At 39.9% G+C, this 22,485-nt stretch overlaps 1 protein-coding gene across 5 annotated transcripts in view; it reads right to left on the bottom strand.

Moving 5' to 3' along the window:
• psd3l (pleckstrin and Sec7 domain containing 3, like) overlaps positions 1–22,485 on the bottom strand; it is a 122,739-nt gene that overhangs the window by 38,698 nt on the left and 61,556 nt on the right. For all 5 annotated transcript variants that reach the window (XM_067398413.1, XM_067398415.1, XM_067398414.1 and 2 more), the window contains one exon: positions 11,049–11,138. In XM_067398413.1, the coding sequence (XP_067254514.1) occupies positions 11,049–11,138 (90 nt within the window). The remainder of the gene's footprint in view (positions 1–11,048; positions 11,139–22,485) is intronic.

The raw sequence follows: 22,485 nt of genomic DNA, 5'->3' as shown, positions 1-22,485 counted from the left end.
TGCAATAGAGACAACTAAATAAGGCAGGAAAATAAAATAAATGTAGTGTTGAAAAGGTTTAAATTTCCAGTAAATTCATCACAGGTCACTGTGTCTTGCAAAAGAGCTTGTCGAACACCTTCAGCATTATGTGTGTTGAGTCTAGCAAAAATAGGTCTGATAAGAATAGAAGCATCATAAGTGTGGCGGCAGTGATCAGTGTCTGATTACACGGAGGTGTGCTGTCACTCATGTCTCTGTTTTAAAGGCCAGACCTCTGTAAATCCAAAGATCCAAGGGTTTCAACATACCAGGACAAGAGCTGGTACTTGAACATTCAAACATTACTGCCATTAATCCCCTGGTCAATGGTTGAGATTTCCGCAGTATATATTCAGTTTATATTCATTAGTTAGCATTAGTTAACTACATTAGTTAACATGAACTAACAATGAACTGCACTTCTACAGCATTTATTCATCTTTGTTAATGTTAATTTCAAAATTTACTAATACATTATTAAAATCAAGAGTTGTATTATTTTTTAACATTAGTTAATGCACTGTGAACTAACATGAACAAACAATAACCTGCTGTATTATCATTAACTAACGTTAACAAAGATTAACAAATGCAGTAATAAATGTGTTGCTCATGGTTAGTTCATGTTAGGAAATACATTAGCTAATGTTAACAAATGAAACACTGTAAAGTGTTACCATGTATATTTAAAAATGCCACAAATATGAACTATTCCAACAAATACTTAAATTAAATGAGCCAAACTGTTAAAACAGGGATCAGATAAAAAGCAGTAAGTAGTTACATATGTATAGTTACATATGTGTGCAAAAAAAAGAGTGTGTGTATATATATATATATATATAATGTCTACTCTTTTTGCACACGCATGTACCTATACATATGTAACTACTTATTGCAATTCCTGAAGAATTTAAGTGATGTTTGCCTGTGTAAAATACTGTCATACTGCCGTAATGCTAGGGAGTTCTCAGTGTTTTTCAGCATGTCGCTATGCAGTTGCTAGGGTGTTCAGGGTGGTTGCTAGGGTGTTGTGGGCGGTTGCTTAATGACCACAGTCAAAAGAGCTCTGAAGAGTCTGTGATATTCTGGTCTCTACCTCGAGTCCCTCCTTACATGGAGAAGTATAAAGCTGAGCTCACATAATAAGTCCTCTGAAGGATAACAGAGAGATCACATGACCTTCACAGACTTTGACACACTGCTGTCAGTGTGAACGCCCCGTAATATTTTGAGTTAGGGAACAAACCCCTAAACTTAAGTATGAACACTATTGTGCATTCCATCAGCAAACCAGGCTCAGCTGTGGTTAACTAGGTTTAGTTATGGTTTAAGAAAATCAATGAATTATTCTTCTGTTTTCACTAGCTAATACTGTTACACAAATACAATGAAAATATGTCTGTCTCATGAACATACAGTCAGTAAACAGCAACACTGAACTTTACCGTGACTATGGTGGCAGTGAGGAAATATAAAAGAATGAAATTTCCTCTGGATATCAGTTGTGACGACAGTACTTGGCTGATCATTGTGACTTCACTACAAACAAGGCTATAGTAATAAACACAGCAACATTAAACTTGCAAATGATACATAACAGTCAGACACCAAATTACAGTATGTAACTAGAGCAGATGAGAAATTAGATATTTGATATATCAAAGCAGACTGTTTAATACTGCAAGAGATCCGTGACAAATTGTTCTGTGTGTACGGTCAAATGGAGACACACAGTCACACACAGCCCTTCACACTTACAGACACTGACGCTTTCAAGTTTATTTGTGTCCATCGCAATAGTCCTTCTCAAAAGACACTCTTAACAAGCCATGTTAAAGAGTGTTCTTCTGTTGGCATGTTCTTCTACTATTTTAAAGGAAGAAACTAAATTGCTTCAGTGCTTAATAAAGCAATAAGCCCCGTGAAACAAAACCCGTGTTGTAAATCCAGTGTAAACCACGGCTTCACAGGGCTTATTGCATTTATAAAAAAAGGTTAATCCATAAAAAGATTTATTTTAATATTTATTGCAGTTGCGCAGTAATACTGATGTAATGAGGGCACAGGTGTATGTTCGAACAAGGTTCAACCAATCAGAATCAAGGACCGGAACTATCCATTTTAGAGTAATATATGAAAAACTTTCGTCCGCAAAATGTAATCTGCAATGTAGTGGGACGTAACCAACAAAATTCTTTTTGAGTAACTACAGAGAACACCTGCAGACCTTAATGACTATATGTCAAGGACAATAAGTCTTAAAATATCAGGCCTTTTTAGCACAGGTTGTAAAAGGTCATGCGACTCCCTAAACACTTCAAGGGCAGGGCTCCAGACTTCAACCAAATGGTTGCATTTTGTGACCTTTTGTCCTGCCAGTGCAACTAAATTTTGTTGGAGTTCTCACTGGAGCGACCTCCATGTTGCCCAATTGATAAGAGCTGCCTTTAAGTTGCATATGAGAAACATCAGAAAGCAAACAAAATGAGAGTGAAACGAAACTGCACAATTCTTTTGAGCTGTGCAGATCAGCTCGGAGCAATAATTGACACTGCAGCACAAGCTCAGAACAGGTTTACTCATGAGCCAATCTCAAGCACGCTACACTGCTACTACACAGTGCTGGGAGATCTAGTGAGAAAGCGTTTGAATTTACCGAAATATTAACATATTAAAACACAGACATTGTGTCATATCTAGAACGTCCATAAATATGTATTTTGAATTTGATGACCATTAACATGCATACTGTATGCCTATCTGAGTGTGGTATAACCATACTCGTTAGCGAATAATCAGAGTAATGAAAATTACATGTAAACTGGAGTGAAGATTCTGCTCTTGTCATGTACTACTAAAACTAAAATTTTAAGATGTAGGAAAACTAAAACTTTGTGGCAAACTAACACATATGTGACCAGTCACGGAAAGTAGGGACACAAGTCGGTTCTGGGACATTTTGAGTTATTCACAGATTCTGAAAAAGTGTAGTCTCCAAGCTTTCCAACGATGTGTGACACATGGAAATCTGATAATGTTTGGAGAAGTTGTGGCCATTTGAAGGTAGGCATTCAAGAAAGCTCTATAGGGAGAAAAACACCTCTAAAGTTGCAGTTCTCACCTGTTCTCACCTGCTGGGAGTGACAATAGGGCTCTTTTACATCTCATTTAGATAAACCATACCCCCTGTAAAGCTGCATGGACCGCATACTATTAATAATAAAGGTTAATCTGCATTATAAATGTCAGTAATTTATCTTTTTTGACTTTTATAAAAATGATTTAGAGGCTGAAATATGTGACTTTTTTTGAACTTGTGCATTGTAGATTGTTGTAAGACACTCCTTTAAAATCTGCCCATCATTTTTAATGTTATTATTTTAATGTTTATGTAAAGAAAAAGTACATATTGATGCTAATTTTATTTGTTATTTGCTGAAACTTGGTGAATTTACTTTTTGAACAGGATTCTGTGATAACCGTGATCATTTTGGTCACTATAATAATGAAATAAAATTTTCTCAGCTGAGAAGCCTGTTAAAGAAGAATAGGCAATCCAGGAACTAACTGGACTAACAGAGGCCAGAGGTCGCTAACTATGGCTATTCAAAACACTTTTCAAGACAATAAATACACGATTGAGACGATGAATGCATGAATTGACTGAATTTGTGTCTGAATAGCGCTCCCTCCGTGGGCGTGGCCGCATTAGTGGATAATGAGCTGAATCACAGACTTCTGACATGGCTTTTTTCATACAGATTACATAAACACAGAATGTTTGTTTTCGATTTTACTTACATGATTTAAAACCTGACATTTCAACGTTTTTTCAGACACAAGTATAATTTTTTTATGATTAGTATTCACTAAGTTACAGTTCATTTTCTGAGAACTATCAGATTGGACTTTGTTCAGAGGGAGATGAGAGATCACGCATCATGTTAGTTTTCTTTATTTTACAAAAAGCACAACATTTTGTTTTTACTCTGATTGTACACAAATAAAAGAAGACATTCTATAGTTTCAATTGATATATTACTTATGTCTCTATGACAAAAAATGACGGAGTATTTTAAGTCTGTTTTGCTGCAATGTGAAAAAAATCCTGCAAAATGCGCCGGCGTGTTACCCGACTCCAGAGAGGTAATGTCTTATTATGCCGCTTTCATCGTCGCTCAGATCGTCTTCAGAATCAGTGAGCGCTTGTTCATAAGCATCCGGCTTGTCGAAGAAGTACTTCAAAACATTTTCGGTGTAACGGCCACGGTTCTTCATTGAATTTTGATATCAGCTAGAGCCGGCCAGAGCGCTGCATAATAAGTAGCCACGCTTCCCAGTATGGAAATACACACAGACATGACACGCCCCTACTGCGTGCTAGAATCTCCGAAAAACAAGCCAATTTCAACTTCAAAATGTACGCTTTTAAATATACCAATACTGCTATCTCAAACACGGAAAGGCTTCTTCATGATCTCAACTAACAGATTCTGCAAAAAAACAAAAATCACCAATTTTGAAAAAAAATGCTTCTTTCTCATTTTGCTCGAAAGTTGTGCTGCCGACTTGTGTCCCTGGTTTCCGTGACGGGTCACATATATTTAAAAAAAGACATGAACTTACCACTATAACCAGTAGACAGCAGCAAAGGAGCACTTATTGACTTATTAGCCATTTCCACTCCATAATACATGGAAAAAGTCACAAAGTCTCATGAAAAACAAAAACTTTTCTTCAAATTGTGACTAAATTACACAGAAAACATGTAAAGAGTGCTCTATTTAAAATCACTGAAGCTGTCGTTCAGTTCAGTGTAATATTATAGAAGAACAATAGTACATTTAACAAGAGTAGAATATTTTAATTTTCCCTATAAAAATTAGGTTTTTACACATTACTATTGTTAATAAAAGTGTTCATTTCATCTGCATCTTAAGTGTCTTTACTGTCAAATTTCGGAAAAAAACGTAATTTTATTAGTAACTGCACTTATTAATGCAAAACAATAATTATTTTGATTAATTATGGTTAAAAGTGCTACCAAATGAGGTACTGGTGCCTCCATCTGTAGAGCTTAGTGGCACCAGTGCTACTGCTCTCAAATGTTAGTCTGGAGCCCTGAAGAGGTCATGACTTTCCTTTTTTGCAGTATTTTAATGTTGCTTGATGTTCACTTCTAAAGTTTTCTGCACAAAATACAGTTACATATTTGCAAAGCAAGCTGTTTTTTCACCCTCATTCTGACCCTCTGTCAGAAACACTCCATTTTTGGTGATACATCTTGACTTGTCAGTAGCAACAGGAAGGTAATGGCATAATGGATAAAAGCATTGCATAAATGTAAATGTAAATCTAATGCTGGACAGGCTATGGAACTGATAAGGTAAAGTGGGTATTGATGTGTTGCTGTGGAGGCGGTCAGATGCAAATATCTGCCACAGTGGGACGTCGCAATGCGGAGGAAGTAGAAAACTAGTGATTTTAGCAGCTTGGACACATGCTATTTTTGAAAACCATACAGAATTTTTTTTTATAGTAGAATTTATTTATAGTAATTTTTATTTATTTCTTTATGTCAAAAGATCAAAGTAAATTTGATTCCTCATGTCATGACACCAATTCAGAAACATCTTTAAAAAACACTTACCTATACTTCTTAATATATCTATATATATATATCTATATATCTATATCTATATCTACTATATATCTATATATATATATATATATATATATATATATATATATATATATATATATATATATATATATATAAACTATATTTATGATCAAGATGAATACACTCACCTGTATTCAAGGTGTTGAGTCTTATAAAGTGGAGTACATTTCTGAGAACTGCAAATAACTTTACTTTTGTTTTTTAGTTGTAAAAAAAAAAAAAAAAAAGGTCTAAAAGGCTAATCGCTTAAGTTGACAGCCCCAAAATATATATGTGCATTTTATTAACCATCAGCCACTCTGCTTTCCAAATACTGGCATTTGTGATAACATGAAATAAATTAGAAGCATTTTTCCACCAAACTTATGCCTTAATAATACAATAAAACATTAAGTTCTGCTACAAAGATGCTGCTGGCACTGTGTGATTCAGTCAGCCATTTACCAGATTTCCTTCAGATGCCAACCTAGAAATATGAAAGGACAAAATAATCCATCAATATATTTTGAGTTTTGGCAGGTTAATTTCACTGCAGAAAACAAGATGGTGACTTACACAACTGAAAAACTTGACCTTGTACTCAGAATGTGTCACTGAAATGAGCTGAAAACAACTTTAAATGATTCTGACCTTGCTGCCTCAGATCTTAATAAACTTGTCTGATTGTTTCACTAGACGTTAATATGACCGAGGCAAGTCTGTCAAAGATGCAAACTGCTTCATTCCACAGCCCTGATCTAACTGAACCGAGACAAGATTATCTGCGTCCATTACAAGAATTCTTGTGACCTAACGACAAAAAGACATATTTGACACAAAAAGTGCCCAGTACACAGCACTCTTCTCTTTCATTAAGGCAAGTTGTCAGTGAGTCATTCAGCATTGTGATACCTGTGAGCAGACCATAAAAAGCTCATAAAAGCAGGCAGCTCATGGAGCTGGCAGAGGACAGTCACGACAGACGCTCGGCAAGGGCACTCAGTTTTGGTGCAGCTTTATATAACGTCATATAAAGTGCTCACTGAAGTTACTGCCAATTTATTAAGCATGCAATACACATCCTGTTAGTGTGTGAAGTGTATTCATTTTAATAAAGCGGGACAGAAAGGGGCAGGAGGTGCTCTATCCGGAAGAGGTGGTAGTTGGGGGGGGGGGGGGTATTTAATTATTTATGTCCACTGATTTTGGCAGATCACACTCATTTGAGCTTGAGCCCACGTGGGACTGTTTTGGCCTGTTGTTGATTGAGCTTGGCTGCAGAGATCGTGCCAGCACCGGACATTTCAGAGGAATCAGAGGAATTTTTGCAGTTGGGCCACAGATCTGTTGGTGAATCAAAACATCTCTAGGAAAGGGCAAGTGACCATACAAAGCCAAATCAATCAAAGTTCCCTGTAAATATGTGAATAGCCTTCCGATAACATTAATCTCTCATCTGAACATTCATGTTATGTTTTGCCATGAACTGACAAATGATGTAATATACTATAATTCCTGAGTGGCCCTATAAAGTACATGTGCAGCATTTAAAGGGGCAATAGGAATTTTCATGCATTTTAATTGCTTTTTTATTTCCAATGTGTGAACAATGTGTGATTCAAACTATAGTCTTGCATAGCCAGATCTATATAGTCTTTAGTTTTTAAACATACTTTAAAGGTGCCATCGAATGGAAAATTGAATTTACCTTGGCATAGTTGAATAACAAAAGTTCAGTACATGGAAATGACATACAGTGAGTCTCAAACACCATTGTTCCTCCTTCTCATATAAATCTCATTTGTTTAAAAGACCTCCAAAGAACACACGAATCTCAACATAACACCGACTGTTACATAACAGTCGGGATCATTAATATGTACACCCCCAATATTTGCATATGCCAGCCCATGCTCAAGGCATTACACAAGGGCAGCCAGAATTAACGTCTGGATCTGTGCACAGCAGAATCATCAGACTAGGTAAGCAAGCAAGAACAATAGCGAAAAATGGCAGATGGAGCGATAATAACTGACATGATCCATGATTACATGATATTTTTAGTGATATTTGTAAATTGTCTTTCTAAATGTTTCGTTAGCATGTTGCTAATGTACTGTTAAATGTGATTAAAGTTACCATCATTTATTACTGTATTCACGGAGACAAGAGCCGCCGCTATTTTCAGTTTTAAACACTTGCAGTCCGTATAATTCATAAACACAACTTCATTCTTTATAAATCTCTCTAACAGTGTGTAATGTTAGCTTTAGCCACGGAGCACAGCCTCAAACTCATTCAGAATCAAATGTAAAAACCAAAATAAATACTATACTCACATGATCTGATGTATGCATGCATCATGCATGACATACACTTTGTAAAGATCCATTTTGAGGGTTATATTAGCTGTGTGAACTTGCTATGCTATTTAAGGCAAGCACAACCTGAATCGGTGCATTTCTAATTATGCCCCAAAATAGGCAGTTAAAAAAATTTATAAAAAAAAAATCTATGGGGTATTTTGAGCTGAAACTTCACAGACACATTCAGGGGACACCTTAGACTTATATTACATCTTGTAAAAAAACGTTCGATGGCACCTTTAAAATCAAATTATTATGACAGTGTAATTTTAATGACCTCATCTGTTGACAATGATGCTGGTGAATTGCAGTGATGCTGATACTTTTACGATATGACGGCAGTCTAATCTTATTGGTTGAGCTGCCGACATGACCTACTCTGCAACATGGAGGTGGAAGTGAGAGAAGCCGGGTTGTCACCGCATATTAAGGGTGCGTCTCAATCAGCTCTGTAGTTCAGTAAGTGTTTCTTACCGTATCGTGACCTGAGCGTATCGTTACACCCCTATTAACATATCACTGCAAAGGTAGTTTAACCCCCTATGCATTTTATAAAATAATTTATCAGCCAATTTATAAGCCCACTTGAAAAAAGATTATATTTTTGGATTACAATTAAATTCAGAGCATTCTTTTTTTTCTTCAAGAAGCTTGTAAAAAATGTATTTAATATGGATATAAACAGTTTGTATTATTATTATTATTTTATTTATTTTTTTTATCTACTGCATCTTTTGTTGTTCCTGTAGCTCAAACAATAGCCAGCAACAGCAAGGTCATGGGCTTGATTCCTGGGGAGTGCATGAACTGAAAATAAAAAACTGAAATTGAAAATCTTGAATGCAATGTAAGCTTTAGATTAGCACCTGACAAATGTATACATTTAAATGTGTGTAAACATCACTTATGATCACAAACAACTCAAGATCTGAATATTTACATAATTACCTCCATATAAAGAGAAAATGACAGTAACAAGCATGTCCACTTGCTGTGAAACAAATAAATCCTCTCCCTGCTCTCTATCCTGTTCTTTGTATGTGAACGCAGACGCTTCTAAACACACAAATTTGATATCACGCATCATTGCATTTTTTATTCTTAGTATTGCCACAAGATATATTTTATTTTAGTTTTCACTTTTATCCATTGTCATGGTGGAGCAATAGTTTAAAGAGGACCCTACTGCACTAGTTCAGGACTCCAAATGTCCATGTCTGTCTCCAATAACGGCATCCATTACTAATGAATCCAATTCAAGAGCGCTTTTGTACTAAACTTGTATCAGGTGTACAAACATTAGGTTGATGGTGATTGATTAGTAAGGATCAGATGATCTTATGAAAACAGGGGAAAGTAGAAGGCATTGTGTGTTATAGAATATCACTGGGCTCTACGGACCTGGAGCAACTGATTTCCATTTTGAGTTTTCTGTATCATTCACATCAGTTTTTAATGTAATAATGCATCCTTCCACATGTGATCTTAAGCCAAGTTTACACTACAGGACTTTAAACGTCAGCAGATCGCTGTGCTGTTCAGACTACATGACTTGCTGTGGAGTCTTGAAGTCGTTGTGGTGTTCACACTACGTGACACTACATAAATGATCTGCAACAGGAGGTTACACACTACACGAGCTGACGACAACTGTCACCCAATGACTTTATTTTAAAATGGATATTGGGAGGAAATTAGATTCAATTTTGAATTAAATTTAATTAAATTTAAAACAACCCTTTTTCACACGCAAGTTTAAAACATTCTGGCTGACCTCCCAGAGTTAAGGCGACTGTTATTTTAGAATGTTTCCCTTTATTGTTTCCATGACGATGCGTCATGAAGGTCACGTGACACACCGCGGCCACAGCCACAGTGTATGACAATGCTTTTCTCACCATGTCATTAACTATCTGATATTCCGATTCTCAAATATGTGCAAGTAAGTGTTTTGTCATTTAAAAACCTATATAATGACCTTGATCTTAAAGAATTAGTTCACTTTCAAATAAAATTTTCCTGATAATTTACCCACCCCCATGTCATCCAAGATGTTCATGTCCTTCTTTCTTTAGTCGAAAAGAAATCAACTTCAATGGCCTCCAAATGGTTGAAGGTCAAAATTACTTTTTCTGTGCCGCTTCAAAGGGCTTTAAACAATACCAGACGTGAAATAAGTGTCTTATCTAGCGAAACGATCAGTCATTTCGAAAAAAAAAGTATATGTATATGCTTTATATAAACAAATGATTGCCTTCCAAGTTCTTTCGCCAAAACGCACTTTCGCATTCTTCAAAAAGCTTACGCTGTATGTCCTACACCTTCCCTATTCTACTTATGGAACGAACGCAGCGCCAGTTCCATTTTTTCCATAAGCCTCATTTGTTTATATAAAGCATATACATTTACATTTTTTTCAAAAATAACAGATTGTTTTGCTAGATAAGACCCTTATTTCTCGTCTGGTATCGTTTAAAGCCCTTTGAAGCTGCACTGAAACTATCATTTTGACCTTCAACTGTTTGGAGGCCACTGAAGTCCATTATAAGGAGAATAATCCTGGTAATTAATTTCTTTTCAACTGAAGAAAGAAAGACATGAACATTTTGGATGACATTAGGGTGAGTAAATGTAGACACCGGCAAATTATATTTTAATGGATTGTTATTGCTGCTTCCATATCAGTGTATATTTCATTGGCTATTGCGTTGCGACACGTGACACCACAGGATATTGAGTCGGCCGACAGCTCAGATATTTAGCATGCTAGATATCTGTCTGGCGTCTGCGAGGTGTCGGCGACGCGTCAGCGAGCCTCTTTGATGAGTCGTTGAATAGTTCACACATAAAGATTGGCGAGCGCCGATCACTCGCTGATTTCCCCTGATCACAGCCCGACCTGTCGGTGAGCTTGTTAACTTGCAAATCAGGCTTAAAATCCTGTAGTGTAAACTTGGCACTACATAGGAATGCTGGGAGATTTGATTGAGTCTTACCTTCAGCAGCTCCCGTGGGAAATCTTGTCCTCCGTTGAGTCCGTCCAGGTTATTGATGAATTCTTGGCACGTCATCTTCTTCCCAATATTCTGTGGGGCATGAGAAACATTTATTGGGCTGTTAATAGGACAGGATGGCACTGCATCACCCTGATTTAACCCTGTGAGCCAGACCTGACCTGACGCCACAGACAGCAGCAAAGCAGCAGATCTCTAATGAATTTATGCTGACATTCCAGCAATGGCTATAAATCAGTCAGTCCTGCTTTCTCATCAGATTTACAGACTGAATAGTACTTGGCATTAAAAATAAGGAGCCATATGTACAGCTGGGGTGAGATCTTATATCACATTATTTATCACCACGTAGTTGTCTTTGCTGGAAATCCAATGTAAAACAGTTTATATATTAAACACACTACTGTAGGATTTTTTTTAGTAAGTAATTAAGTAATTAATGCTTTTATTCAGTAAGGATCTGTTAAACTGATCAAAGTGACAATAAAATGACAGAAACTATCTCTATTTCAAATAAATGCTGTTCTTTTGAACTTTCTATTCATGAAAGAATCCTGAACAAAGTACTACAGTTTCTACAAAAATCAGCAAAACTGTTTTCAACATTGATAATAATCAGAAATGTTTCTTGAGCAGCAAATAAGCATATTGGAATGATTTCTGAAGGATCATGTGACACTGAAGACTGGACTAATGATGGTGAAAATTCAGCTTTGATCACAGGAATAAATCGAAAACAGAGAAATATAGAACAGTTATTTTAAATTGTAATAATATTTCACTGTTTTTACTGTATCTTTGATCAAATAAATGCAGCTTTGGTGAGCAAAAGAGCCTTCTTTCAAGAACATTAACAGAAAAATATAGACTCTTAACTTTAACGTAGTGTGTTTATGTAGTAATGCCTCTTATTGGATAATCCAATAAATAACTTTGCAGATGACATAATATTTTTCTTTCCTTTCCTTTATTTGCTTTCCTCTTCACTTGTAACTTGATGGATGCAAAGCAAAAGATAATTTATGAATTAATATGTCTGACATCATATAATGCCAAGTTCATGTAATAATTCACAGAGGGATGCAGTTGATTATATACTGCTGGAGGAGGTGACATATTTAACTAAATGTACAGGATTAAGACTATCAATTACAACACCGGAACTGATCTAATCTAATAACATAAGGGGCTAGTCCAGGAATAAAATGGCCTTTTAAGCCAGATAAACAGAAATCTGCTTTCTCTGTCATGGTTTAAAATAGTCCTAGACTTAGTCTAGTCCAGAGTTTAATAAACTGATTTCCTGGAGGAAGACTAGAGCGACTCCAGGACTAAATTGAGGCTAAATTGGAGGATTAACATTGTGTTTCAAAGAAGACACATGTATTACTTATATATATAGCGATATATTTTATATATATATATATATATATATATATATATATATATATATATATATATATATATATATATATATATATATATAATTCCTGGACCCCCTTTATATTAAGTGGCCTTAACTATTATGTACTTACATTTAAATTAATCATTTGATACAATGCACTTATTGTGTACATACATGTTTTTACATTGTACTTATATTTTAAAAACACCTGCATGTAATAACATCTGTAATTATTTTCTGTAATTACATTTATAATTACACTGTTGACCCATCCCTTATCCCTTACCCCTACCCTTAAATCTACCCATACCACCAAAGCTTTCCCTAACCTTACCCGTACCCCACCTCAATAGCTGAAAATGTGTTTTGCAATTCAATATGAACCCAATAAGTACACTGTACTTATTTTTTGATGTAAGTACATAGTAGTTAAGGCCACTTAATATAAAGTGGGACCAAATTCCTTTTCCTTTCTTTTTTTTTTTTTGGTGCTGTTCACTTTATTTAAACAATTTATTTTGATTTAACACCATTGTTTCTGGTTAAAATTGCTTCAAATTGATTTGGTAGAAATGGGCTGGTTTGATCCAAAGCACTACTATAGTGGTTACTTCATTATATAATAGGCAAATCTTGTTAATGATTGCTTCATGTTAAATTGACTGTTAAATTGAAATGGTTACTAGAACTCACTTGAAGTTTTCATTTTGAAATAACCAATCAAACAGGACTTTCACTTCCCATCATGCTTTGCACCGGGCTGAAGTGGGAGAGTAAATGTTAAAAAAGTGTTATTTTATGCATTTTTTTTTTTAGAAAGATGAGAATATGGAGAGACTTCTTACTGTTTAATGTTCTATTATGTAAAAGTTTTTGTTATGTTAGTGTTTTTTGGAGATTACCATTGTGGTGAAGTGTTGAGCTTGTGCTTGGGTTGAGGACCTGCTAACAAGAGTTGTCTATTATATAATGAAGTAACCACTATAGTAGTGCTTTGGATCAAACCAGCCCATTTCTACCAAATCAATTTCTAGACTGCCAACACTGATTATCACATTGTGTAAATATTTATGTTTAGTTTGTTGCTATGTAAAAGACAAAACAAAAGCATTAATAATCATAGGATTATTATATATATAGAATTCATCTATTTAAATAGAATTCATTGCAAACAGATTTCCAGGCATTTCTCTTTTTTTTCCCCTACAGTTGATGTATTTTGCTTGCTTTAAAAGAACTGTCTCTTGTTTAGCAAAGTTTTTTATTATTATTGCAGTCTTCTTCTGCTGCCATTGTTTTCCTTGGATTTGCTTCTCAGTTCTATGTAATTTTAAGCTTTTCTTGGTTCATTCCATGTTTTACAGGCAACCTCTCTCATGCTAATTCAGATTAGCACAGTTGGTTTTAAATTAAAGGTGCTCTAAGTGATGTCACACGTTTTGAGGCAAAAACATTTTTTGTCACATACAGCAAACATCTCACTATCCGCTAGCTGCCTGTCCCCTGAAAATACTGTAAAAAAAAAAAAAAACGAACATCAACAGGAAGTTACTCCACCCAGGATCACTTAGAGCACCTTTAATATAGTTTATTTTAATTCAAGACTCCATAGTCAAGGTTTTAGTAACCTATACTTAATCTGTGTTTCAGAAAGCCATTTTTTAAGCCACGATTAACTATTCAAGATTAAGGCCTATCCTGGCTTAATTTAAACCCTTTCCAGGAAACCGCCCCAAGATTATTTAACTGTAGTAGGGCTAGGGCTGGGGGATATATCGCATGCAATTGTCACGCGCATTTCGTCAGTAAAGCCGGTACCCTGATTGCCGCTAAATCGCCATCACCTGCTTTCAAATGGAGCGGCATTTAATAGACAGAGCCGTAGATCACTGATAAGCCACGCAATATCGCGTTCATTATCGCAGATATCGACTTCGATAATGAACGCGATATTGCGTGGCTTATCAGTGAACTACGGCTCTGTCTATTAAATGACGCTCAATTTGAAAGCAGGTGATGGCGATTTAGCAGTAATCAGGGAACCGGCTTTACTGACGAATTGCGTGTGACAATTGCATGCTGTTACAGATCCCTTGTTTCCCTGGACTCCATTTCCCAGAATCCTCCTGTTCTCCTCACCTGCACACACTTCCCTCGTCAGCTCCTCATCATCACAGATCACCTGCACCTGGACTCTATTGTCAGCACTCCCCATATATTGCACTCACTCCCTTCACTCCTCGTCCGTTCTCTGTTTTGTTAAGGTGTCTGTCTGTTGTTCATTGCCATTGTTTGAAGTAAAGTGTCTATTATCGTGGAAATCCGTATCTGCCTCATCTCTCTACCAGCCACCCGTAACAGAAGAACGGACCTAAACCGACCGGATTTCCACAGAGAAAAAAAATGGAGACTTTCCCCAGCTCCCTGGATCCAGCTCCTCCATCGCCTCTCACCCTAACAGCCAGCGAACGCATTATCGGGCTCCTGCAGGTAGGACGTTCGCTGGAGAGGTATGTGGAGGAGTTCGTTGAGCTTGCTTACTTGTCTAACTGGCCCGACGCTCAGTTGATCTCCCTGTTTTTGGATGGATTGGATGACGACACTATCCGTTTTGATGAACCTGTTTTTTGTTTCTCCTTAAGCGAAACTATCAATTTAATTTTGTGGTTGAATGGCTCCAAATTCTTAGTGAAAGAGGTTCAGGATCAGTGTTGTCGTCCGGTCCATCCAGAAACACGGTTGGCCGGGCCAGTTAGTCAACCTCCGGCTTCCTCTGCACACCGCTCCAGCGAACTCCCTGCCTGCCCCGGGCTGGACCCATATTCCGCTACTGGGCCCAGTAAGCGGAGGAGGAGGAAGAAAGCGGCCCCAATGTCTCCAGAGCCCGCTCCAGTATCTCCAGAGCCCGCTCCAGTGTCTCCAGAGCCCGCTCCAGTGTCTCCAGAGCCCGCTCCAGTGTCTCCAGAGCCCGCTCCAGTGTCTCCAGAGCCCGCTCCAGTGTCTCCAGAGCCCGCTCCAGTGTCTCCAGAGCCCGCTCCAGTGTCTCCAGAGCCCGCTCCAGTATCTCCAGAGCCCGCTCCAGTATCTCCAGAGCCCGCTCCAGTATCTCCAGAGCCCGCTCCAGTATCTCCAGAGCCCGCTCCAGTATCTCCAGAGCCCGCTCCAGTATCTCCAGAGCCCGCTCCAGTATCTCCAGTATCTCCAGAGCCCGCTCCAGTGTCTCCAGAGCCCGCTCCAGTATCTCCAGAGCCAGCTCCAGTATCTCCAGAGCCAGCTCCAGTCCCCACAGAGCCAGCTCCAGTGCCTGTGGGGATTTTAATTGTATTTGAGGGGATGAAATGGCCCTCAACCCCAGTCTCCGCCGAGCCAAGTTCTCCAGTCTCCTCCGAGCCAAGTTCTCCAGTCTCCTCCGAGCCAAGTTCTCCAGTCTCCTCCGAGCCAAGTTCTCCAGTCTCCTCCGAGCCAAGTTCTCCAGTCTCCGCCGCCGAGCCAAGTTCTCCAGTCTCCGCCGCCGAGCCAAGTTCTCCAGTCTCCGCCGCCGAGCCAAGTTCTCCAGTCTCCGCCGCCGAGCCAAGTTCTCCAGTCTCCGCCGCCGAGCCAAGTTCTCCAGTCTCCGCCGCCGAGCCAAGTTCTCCAGTCTCCGCCGCCGAGCAAAGTTCTCCAGTCTCCGCCGCCGAGCAAAGTTCTCCAGTCTCCGCCGCCGAGCAAAGTTCTCCAGTCTCCGCCGCCGAGCAAAGTTCTCCAGTCTCCGCCGCCGAGCAAAGTTCTCCAGTCTCCGCCGCCGAGCAAAGTTCTCCAGTCTCCGCCGCCGAGCAAAGTTCTCCAGTCTCCGCCGCCGAGCAAAGTTCTCCAGTCTCCGCCGCCGAGCAAAGTTCTCCAGTCTCCGCCGCCGAGCAAAGTTCTCCAGTCTCCGCCGCCGAGCAAAGTTCTCCAGTCTCCGCCGCCGAGCAAAGTTCTCCAGTCTCCGCCGCCGAGCAAAGTTCTCCAGTCTCCGCCGCCGAGCAAAGTTCTCCAGTCTCCGCCGCCGAGCAAAGTTCTCCAGTCTCCGCCGCCTACGAGCCCTCAGCTCCAGCCGCCGCCTACGAGCCCTCAGTTCCAGCCGCCGCCGCCGAGCCAGCCGCTCCAGCCGCCGCCGCCGAGCCAGCCGCTCCAGCCGCCGCCGCCGAGCCAGCCGCTCCAGCCGCCGCCGCCGAGCCAGCCGCCGCCGCCGAGCCAGCCGCTCCAGCCGCCGCCGCCGAGCCAGCCGCTCCAGCCGCCGCCGCCGAGCCAGCCGCTCCAGCCGCCGCCGCCGCCGAACCTACTGCTCCTATGAACTGTGTTTTTGAACCCTCCAGCCCAAAGACTGTTTTCCCTCCCTGCCTCCCTCTCCCGCCTCCCATGTCTGTCTTCACTGAACCTTCACCTCAAGCCCCCTCGCCCAGATCTCCACCTCGGACCTCTGGGCGATTACCTACACCCTGGCTCCAACCTCCCTCTGCTCCACCGTTGCCCATCAGTCCTCCAGCCTCACAAGTCTCCATCCTGCCCCCGTTCACACCTTGGTCCCTCGTCAGCCTGCCTTCCCCTCTGGACTGCACTCCTCCGTCTCCGCTCCGTCCCTCCGTCCCTCGCTTCCAGTTGGCTTCCTCACTCCCCCTAGTGTTCACTTTGTTGTCTGTCGTCTGTGTTCAACTGCGGCCTTCTGGAGCCCCGGCTGCGCTTCGGTCGGCGGAGCCTTCGGTTCCGCCATCACCCGCCAGTCCTTCAGCGACGCCTGGGCTCAACGCCTCGAAGGCTTCGGCTCCTGACCCGCCATGGCTGCCCGCTGCACCTGACCCGCCATGGCTGCCCGCTGCACCTGACCCGCCATGTATGCCCGCTGCATGTCTGCCCGCTGCACCTGACCCGCCATGGCTGCCCGCTGCACCTGACCCGCCATGGCTGCCCACGGCTCCTGACCCGCCATGGCTGCCCACGGCTCCTGACCCCCCATGGCTGCCCACGGCTCTTGACCCGCCATGGTTTTTGGACCTGCCCTGGAGACCTCCACTCCAGTTTACTCCTTCCCCTGCTCCGGTTTGAGGTCTCCAGGGCGCCCGCCCCCCTCCCGGTTGTTACATCTACGGCGCGAGGACGCGCCTACCGGGAGGGGGAGGTACTGTTACAGATCCCTTGTTTCCCTGGACTCCATTTCCCAGAATCCTCCTGTTCTCCTCACCTGCACACACTTCCCTCGTCAGCTCCTCATCATCACAGATCACCTGCACCTGGACTCTATTGTCAGCACTCCCCATATATTGCACTCACTCCCTTCACTCCTCGTCCGTTCTCTGTTTTGTTAAGGTGTCTGTCTGTTGTTCATTGCCATTGTTTGAAGTAAAGTGTCTATTATCGTGGAAATCCGTATCTGCCTCATCTCTCTACCAGCCACCCGTAACACATGCGATATATCCCCCAGCCCTAAGTAGGGCTTGCATAGACTAGTCGAGTAGTCGAGAGATCTACTACTTCAACCACTAGTCGGCGCTGTCGGAAACAATCGACTACTCGAGCGTGCATGAATAAAATAAAAAAAAAGAGATATTGCGGGCATATTTATAAATATTAATTTAATAATGAAAGTAGCCTAATCTAATAGTAATAATAGACTAGAAGAATGTAACAGGCCTACATTAATTGGAAATGCCAAATCCTCAGAATATTGCCAATATTTGATGCTTTTGACAATATCTCTGGCTATCGTCGATACATGATCATCGCCTGTTAACGCAACCCGGGTTATCGCAGGTTTATTTGGCTTTACTCTGTTACATGAAAATTAAAATATCTAATGTCATAATTATAATGTTTTGAGTGTTTACTTATAATTGTTGCATTAGGCTATTAATAAGCATTTATTGATAAGAACTATTTCATGTCTTTTCATTTACAGTAGCATGAACCACGAGTAGTCCAGTAACGTGAGTATTGTTTTGATAAGTAATCGACTAGCAGAAATCAGTAGTCGTGCACCCCCTAAACTGTAGTTTGTAATCACTTCCTAATGACTCATTACTAGTGTTTCAATGGATCACAAAACTCACGGTTCGGATCATATCACAGTTATTAAGTCACAGATCATTTTTCGGATTAGCACAAAAAAAAGAAGAAAAAAAAGAAAAAGAGGGGAGGGGGGTAACTTTGCATTGATTACTTGGCCCACTTTATCTACTCCGATACGACAGCAGAAACTACTAGCCTAACTGATACATTATTAAAGGCAAGTGAACATACTGTAAAAAGAACAAATACTGTACACAAATTACAAGCACAGATAAATACAACATAAAGTTACAAATAAAGTATAAGTATTAATTTTTGTGTACAGAAATGTAATAATTAAATATAAAATCACACTGTTCACTGTATAAATTTAATATAGATTAATCGTTGTTATAGCTATGATTTGTTGTTAGATTTACATGACAGACAACAGCAGGTATTTATAGGTTGCTGTCACTTTAAGAGTAAGACCCCATGCACGCACACATCCGAATTCTCACCTCATTCACTTAAAACATAACCGAATGTGTTTACGAGAATACTTGCCGAGAGGGGTATTTTGACTGTCATAATGCGTGTATGTGTCCATCCAAGTGCATTGAGGATGAGAAATCAATTTGGAGTTTGTGAGCTCTCTCTCTCTGTGTGCGTGCAAGCCTTGTATGTATGTGCGTCTGTGCACACCGATAACAGCGTGGCGTGCGATACCGAAATCCTCCTTTGCCTCTTCTAGAGCTGGAATGGTTTTATATCCATTTAATGTGTAAACTAGCAAGACAAAACACGTGCCCACGATAACCTTTCACTCTACTGTGGTTAAACTTGCATTAACTTAAACTTAAATCCGTGAATCACATGCGTCCCGAACCGTGGGGCTTGGTCCGTACGGATCACGGATCAACAACGATCCGTTTAACCACTACTCATAACTGATGGCCCATGACCATGAGATATTTTTTACAGTTTGTGTACAATAAAAGAAATTGAAATGTTTTAATATGAAATGTCATTTCATTGAATCACTTAAACAGTTTGCATTTTGTTAGAGTATTAACTATCCAATGAAAATGTATTTGGGATTGACAACCGCATTTAGGGTGTACTCACACTAGGCACGGTTGCCTTGAACCGAGCCCGAGCGTGATTGTTCCCCCTCCCCACTACCCCGCTGGCGCAATCAAAAGTAGTAACTGTTCCATGCTCTGCCACGGTTAGCGCTCAGACTGCACGCAAACTGCACTCTGGCCCACCTCTTCCAAGTGGGCCAGGGGCAGAATGGAGGGATCACACTTGTCAAGCGAACCAGGCTTTGACGGTCAAACGCGCTCGGGCACGGTTCAGAGTGCCTAGTGTGAGTACATCCTTACTTACAGGTGTGAGTTTCGAAATGTCTCGAATTCTATCTGCATGAATGTGCAACGGGAGTCAAGCCCTTACTCTTTTACCAGTAACAATGGCAACAGTGACCAAAGCAATATACTGTACAAGACGGCGACGTCCATGAAACTGAAAAGTCTTATCCCATTTGACACGACAAGAGTGCAATCGAGCCGAGATTTCATCTGGTAAATCTTTATTAGTCGACAGCTGCTTTTATATTTTGGAAGGAGAGCAGAGAATTTGAGTTGTGCGTAGAACTCAAAACTGATGGGAACAGCTCTGGTGGAGAACTTTATCTAAAACCTTCAGATAACACACAGCTCATATCTGTGTAGCTGTAAGTTACCGAAACCACATATGAAAAAATGCAACCCACTGTAGTAGAGAGCGGCTCTTTTGACTATATGATGTGACAGAACTATTTGTCGACTCCAGTTCTGTTCACACAGCGTGGGTTTTCCAAGAATGCGGTTGTGAGTCCTGAAAATTTACGGGTGTGAATTCAGTTATAGAATACAGTTGACACTCCAGAAAATAACTTAATAAGCATAACCATGTTAAGGACGTTGCCTTTGTGAGCATCTATCCCCCTGTTCTATGATATAATAGATCTTTATTTTGTGTTTGTTCTGTGAGAGAGCAAAAATACCAAAATAAATGTGGAAAAAAATATGCACCAAACCATTTTCACACCTCTGGTGTAACAGCTCATGCAGGAACAAACAGAGAAAATGTCACAGCAGAACAGGTCACAGTTCTACAACTGCTGTAATGACCAAAGCCACGACAGCAGAGCTGCATCTCACCATATGAACAATACTGTGACCAGCTGAAGCCTGCGTAAGATGCTGCTATTAGACATTATCTGCAATTACTCTGTCTGAACCTTGATTTCTCCTTCACAGCATCAGATTGCAGCTTTTATAATGTCACGACAAAGACTGAAGGAGCGGCTGCTTGCATTCTAAAATAAAGCGCAGACGGTGTTTGTTCCACTGACTTTACTGTTCCTGCCAGCACCAGCCGAGTTTGTAGGTGGATGGCACTGACAAATGTTCAGACTGGCACGAGAAATCAAAGAGAGACACAGGCTGCTTCCAAATACACGACTCCACAAGATCTCGCACTACAGTTTCATAGGCGAAATGATGCTATAGCTTTACGTCATCCATCAAGTAAACAGACATTTTTCTCTTTCTGTATGATTTGACATGGATCTGCAATGCACACATATCACAAAGTCAGCAAAGACTGACTGACAATAAAACACTATTTTGCAAGGACAATAAATCATTGAGTCTTGAGTCAGTAACCAGATATCACACTCATAAATACAAGGCAAACGTGTGTTCATTCTCCCGCCCCTAAAATTTCATTCTCATTACTGTAAAGCAAGAAAGGTCTATTTCATATTTTATTTCATTCTGAATGAATCATGCTAGAATTTGTTATACTGAATGCAATTTAGGCTACTAAAAAAAACTTTCTCATAAAGGATGATTTCCATTATGTTTTACAGTAAGTATAGTGAGATTGCATTATGGGAAAACACAGTTAATTGTATTGTCACAAACAATGCCCTAATAAAAAGAGATGATGTTTTGTTTTCCTGTACTGACATACTCATTTCTCTTATGCTCATCAAGGCAACATTTATGTGATCAAGAAATAAATTAAGAATATTGTGAAATATTATTACAATTTAAAATAACTGTTTATGTGAATATATTCTGTAATGTAATGTATTCCTGTGATCCAAAGCTGAATTTTCAGCATCGTTACTCCAGTCTTCATTGTCACATAATCCTTCAGAAATCTTTCTAATATGATGATTTGCTGCTCAAGAAACATTTCTGATTATTATCAATTTTGAAAACTGTTGTGCCTTACTTTGTATTTCATTTTTTAAAACAATGTAAAAGTCTTTTAATCAATTTAATTATTTCTTCCTGAACAAAAGTATTAATTAAAAAAAGTTCCTTACTGACTCCATGTACCGTTGACACAGGACGTTTGGTCAAGAAATAGCAAAAACCCTTTCTATTCAATAGGTTTCGGTTATTTCACAGCTCTTTGTCATTGGACATTCTCATTCTGAAGAGAATGTGAGTGAAAAAACATCTGGATATCTGGAGTTAATTTTGACAGCTTTCAGGAATACAATAAGTCTATGTTCACACTGTAAGCCTTAATGCTCAATTCTGATTTAACACTCAAATCTGATTAATAGATTTGAGTGTGAACAGGTCACGGTTCCAAAAAAGAACAATAACAAGACGGCGTGCAGCAGCTGTCATGCGGAAGTAAACACTACTGAAGTCAGCATTGCGGGTTTAATTATGAGCTGATGTACTCAAGAGGACATAAGGAGGTCAAAGACGAGGATGAGGAGAAAGACAGCAGAGATTTTCTAGTTTTCCCTCACTGTCCGTCCACTGACTAACTTCACTGCCATCTTCCGTATTAACCAAGTGATCAAAGAACTACAGGTATGTAAAATCTTTGGAGTGATTCCTATCAATGCAGAACTGTAACGAATGTCGATCTAGAGTGACGTAAAAGTGACATGAATTCTGATATGAGTGTTCAGACTGAGGTTGAAAAAACTGATTT

Source organism: Chanodichthys erythropterus, chromosome 10 (genome assembly GCF_024489055.1).
Source record: "Chanodichthys erythropterus isolate Z2021 chromosome 10, ASM2448905v1, whole genome shotgun sequence".
Taxonomy (NCBI): domain Eukaryota; kingdom Metazoa; phylum Chordata; class Actinopteri; order Cypriniformes; family Xenocyprididae; genus Chanodichthys; species Chanodichthys erythropterus.
Note: the sequence above shows the minus strand (reverse complement) of the source record. Positions and strands in the feature narration are given on the sequence as shown.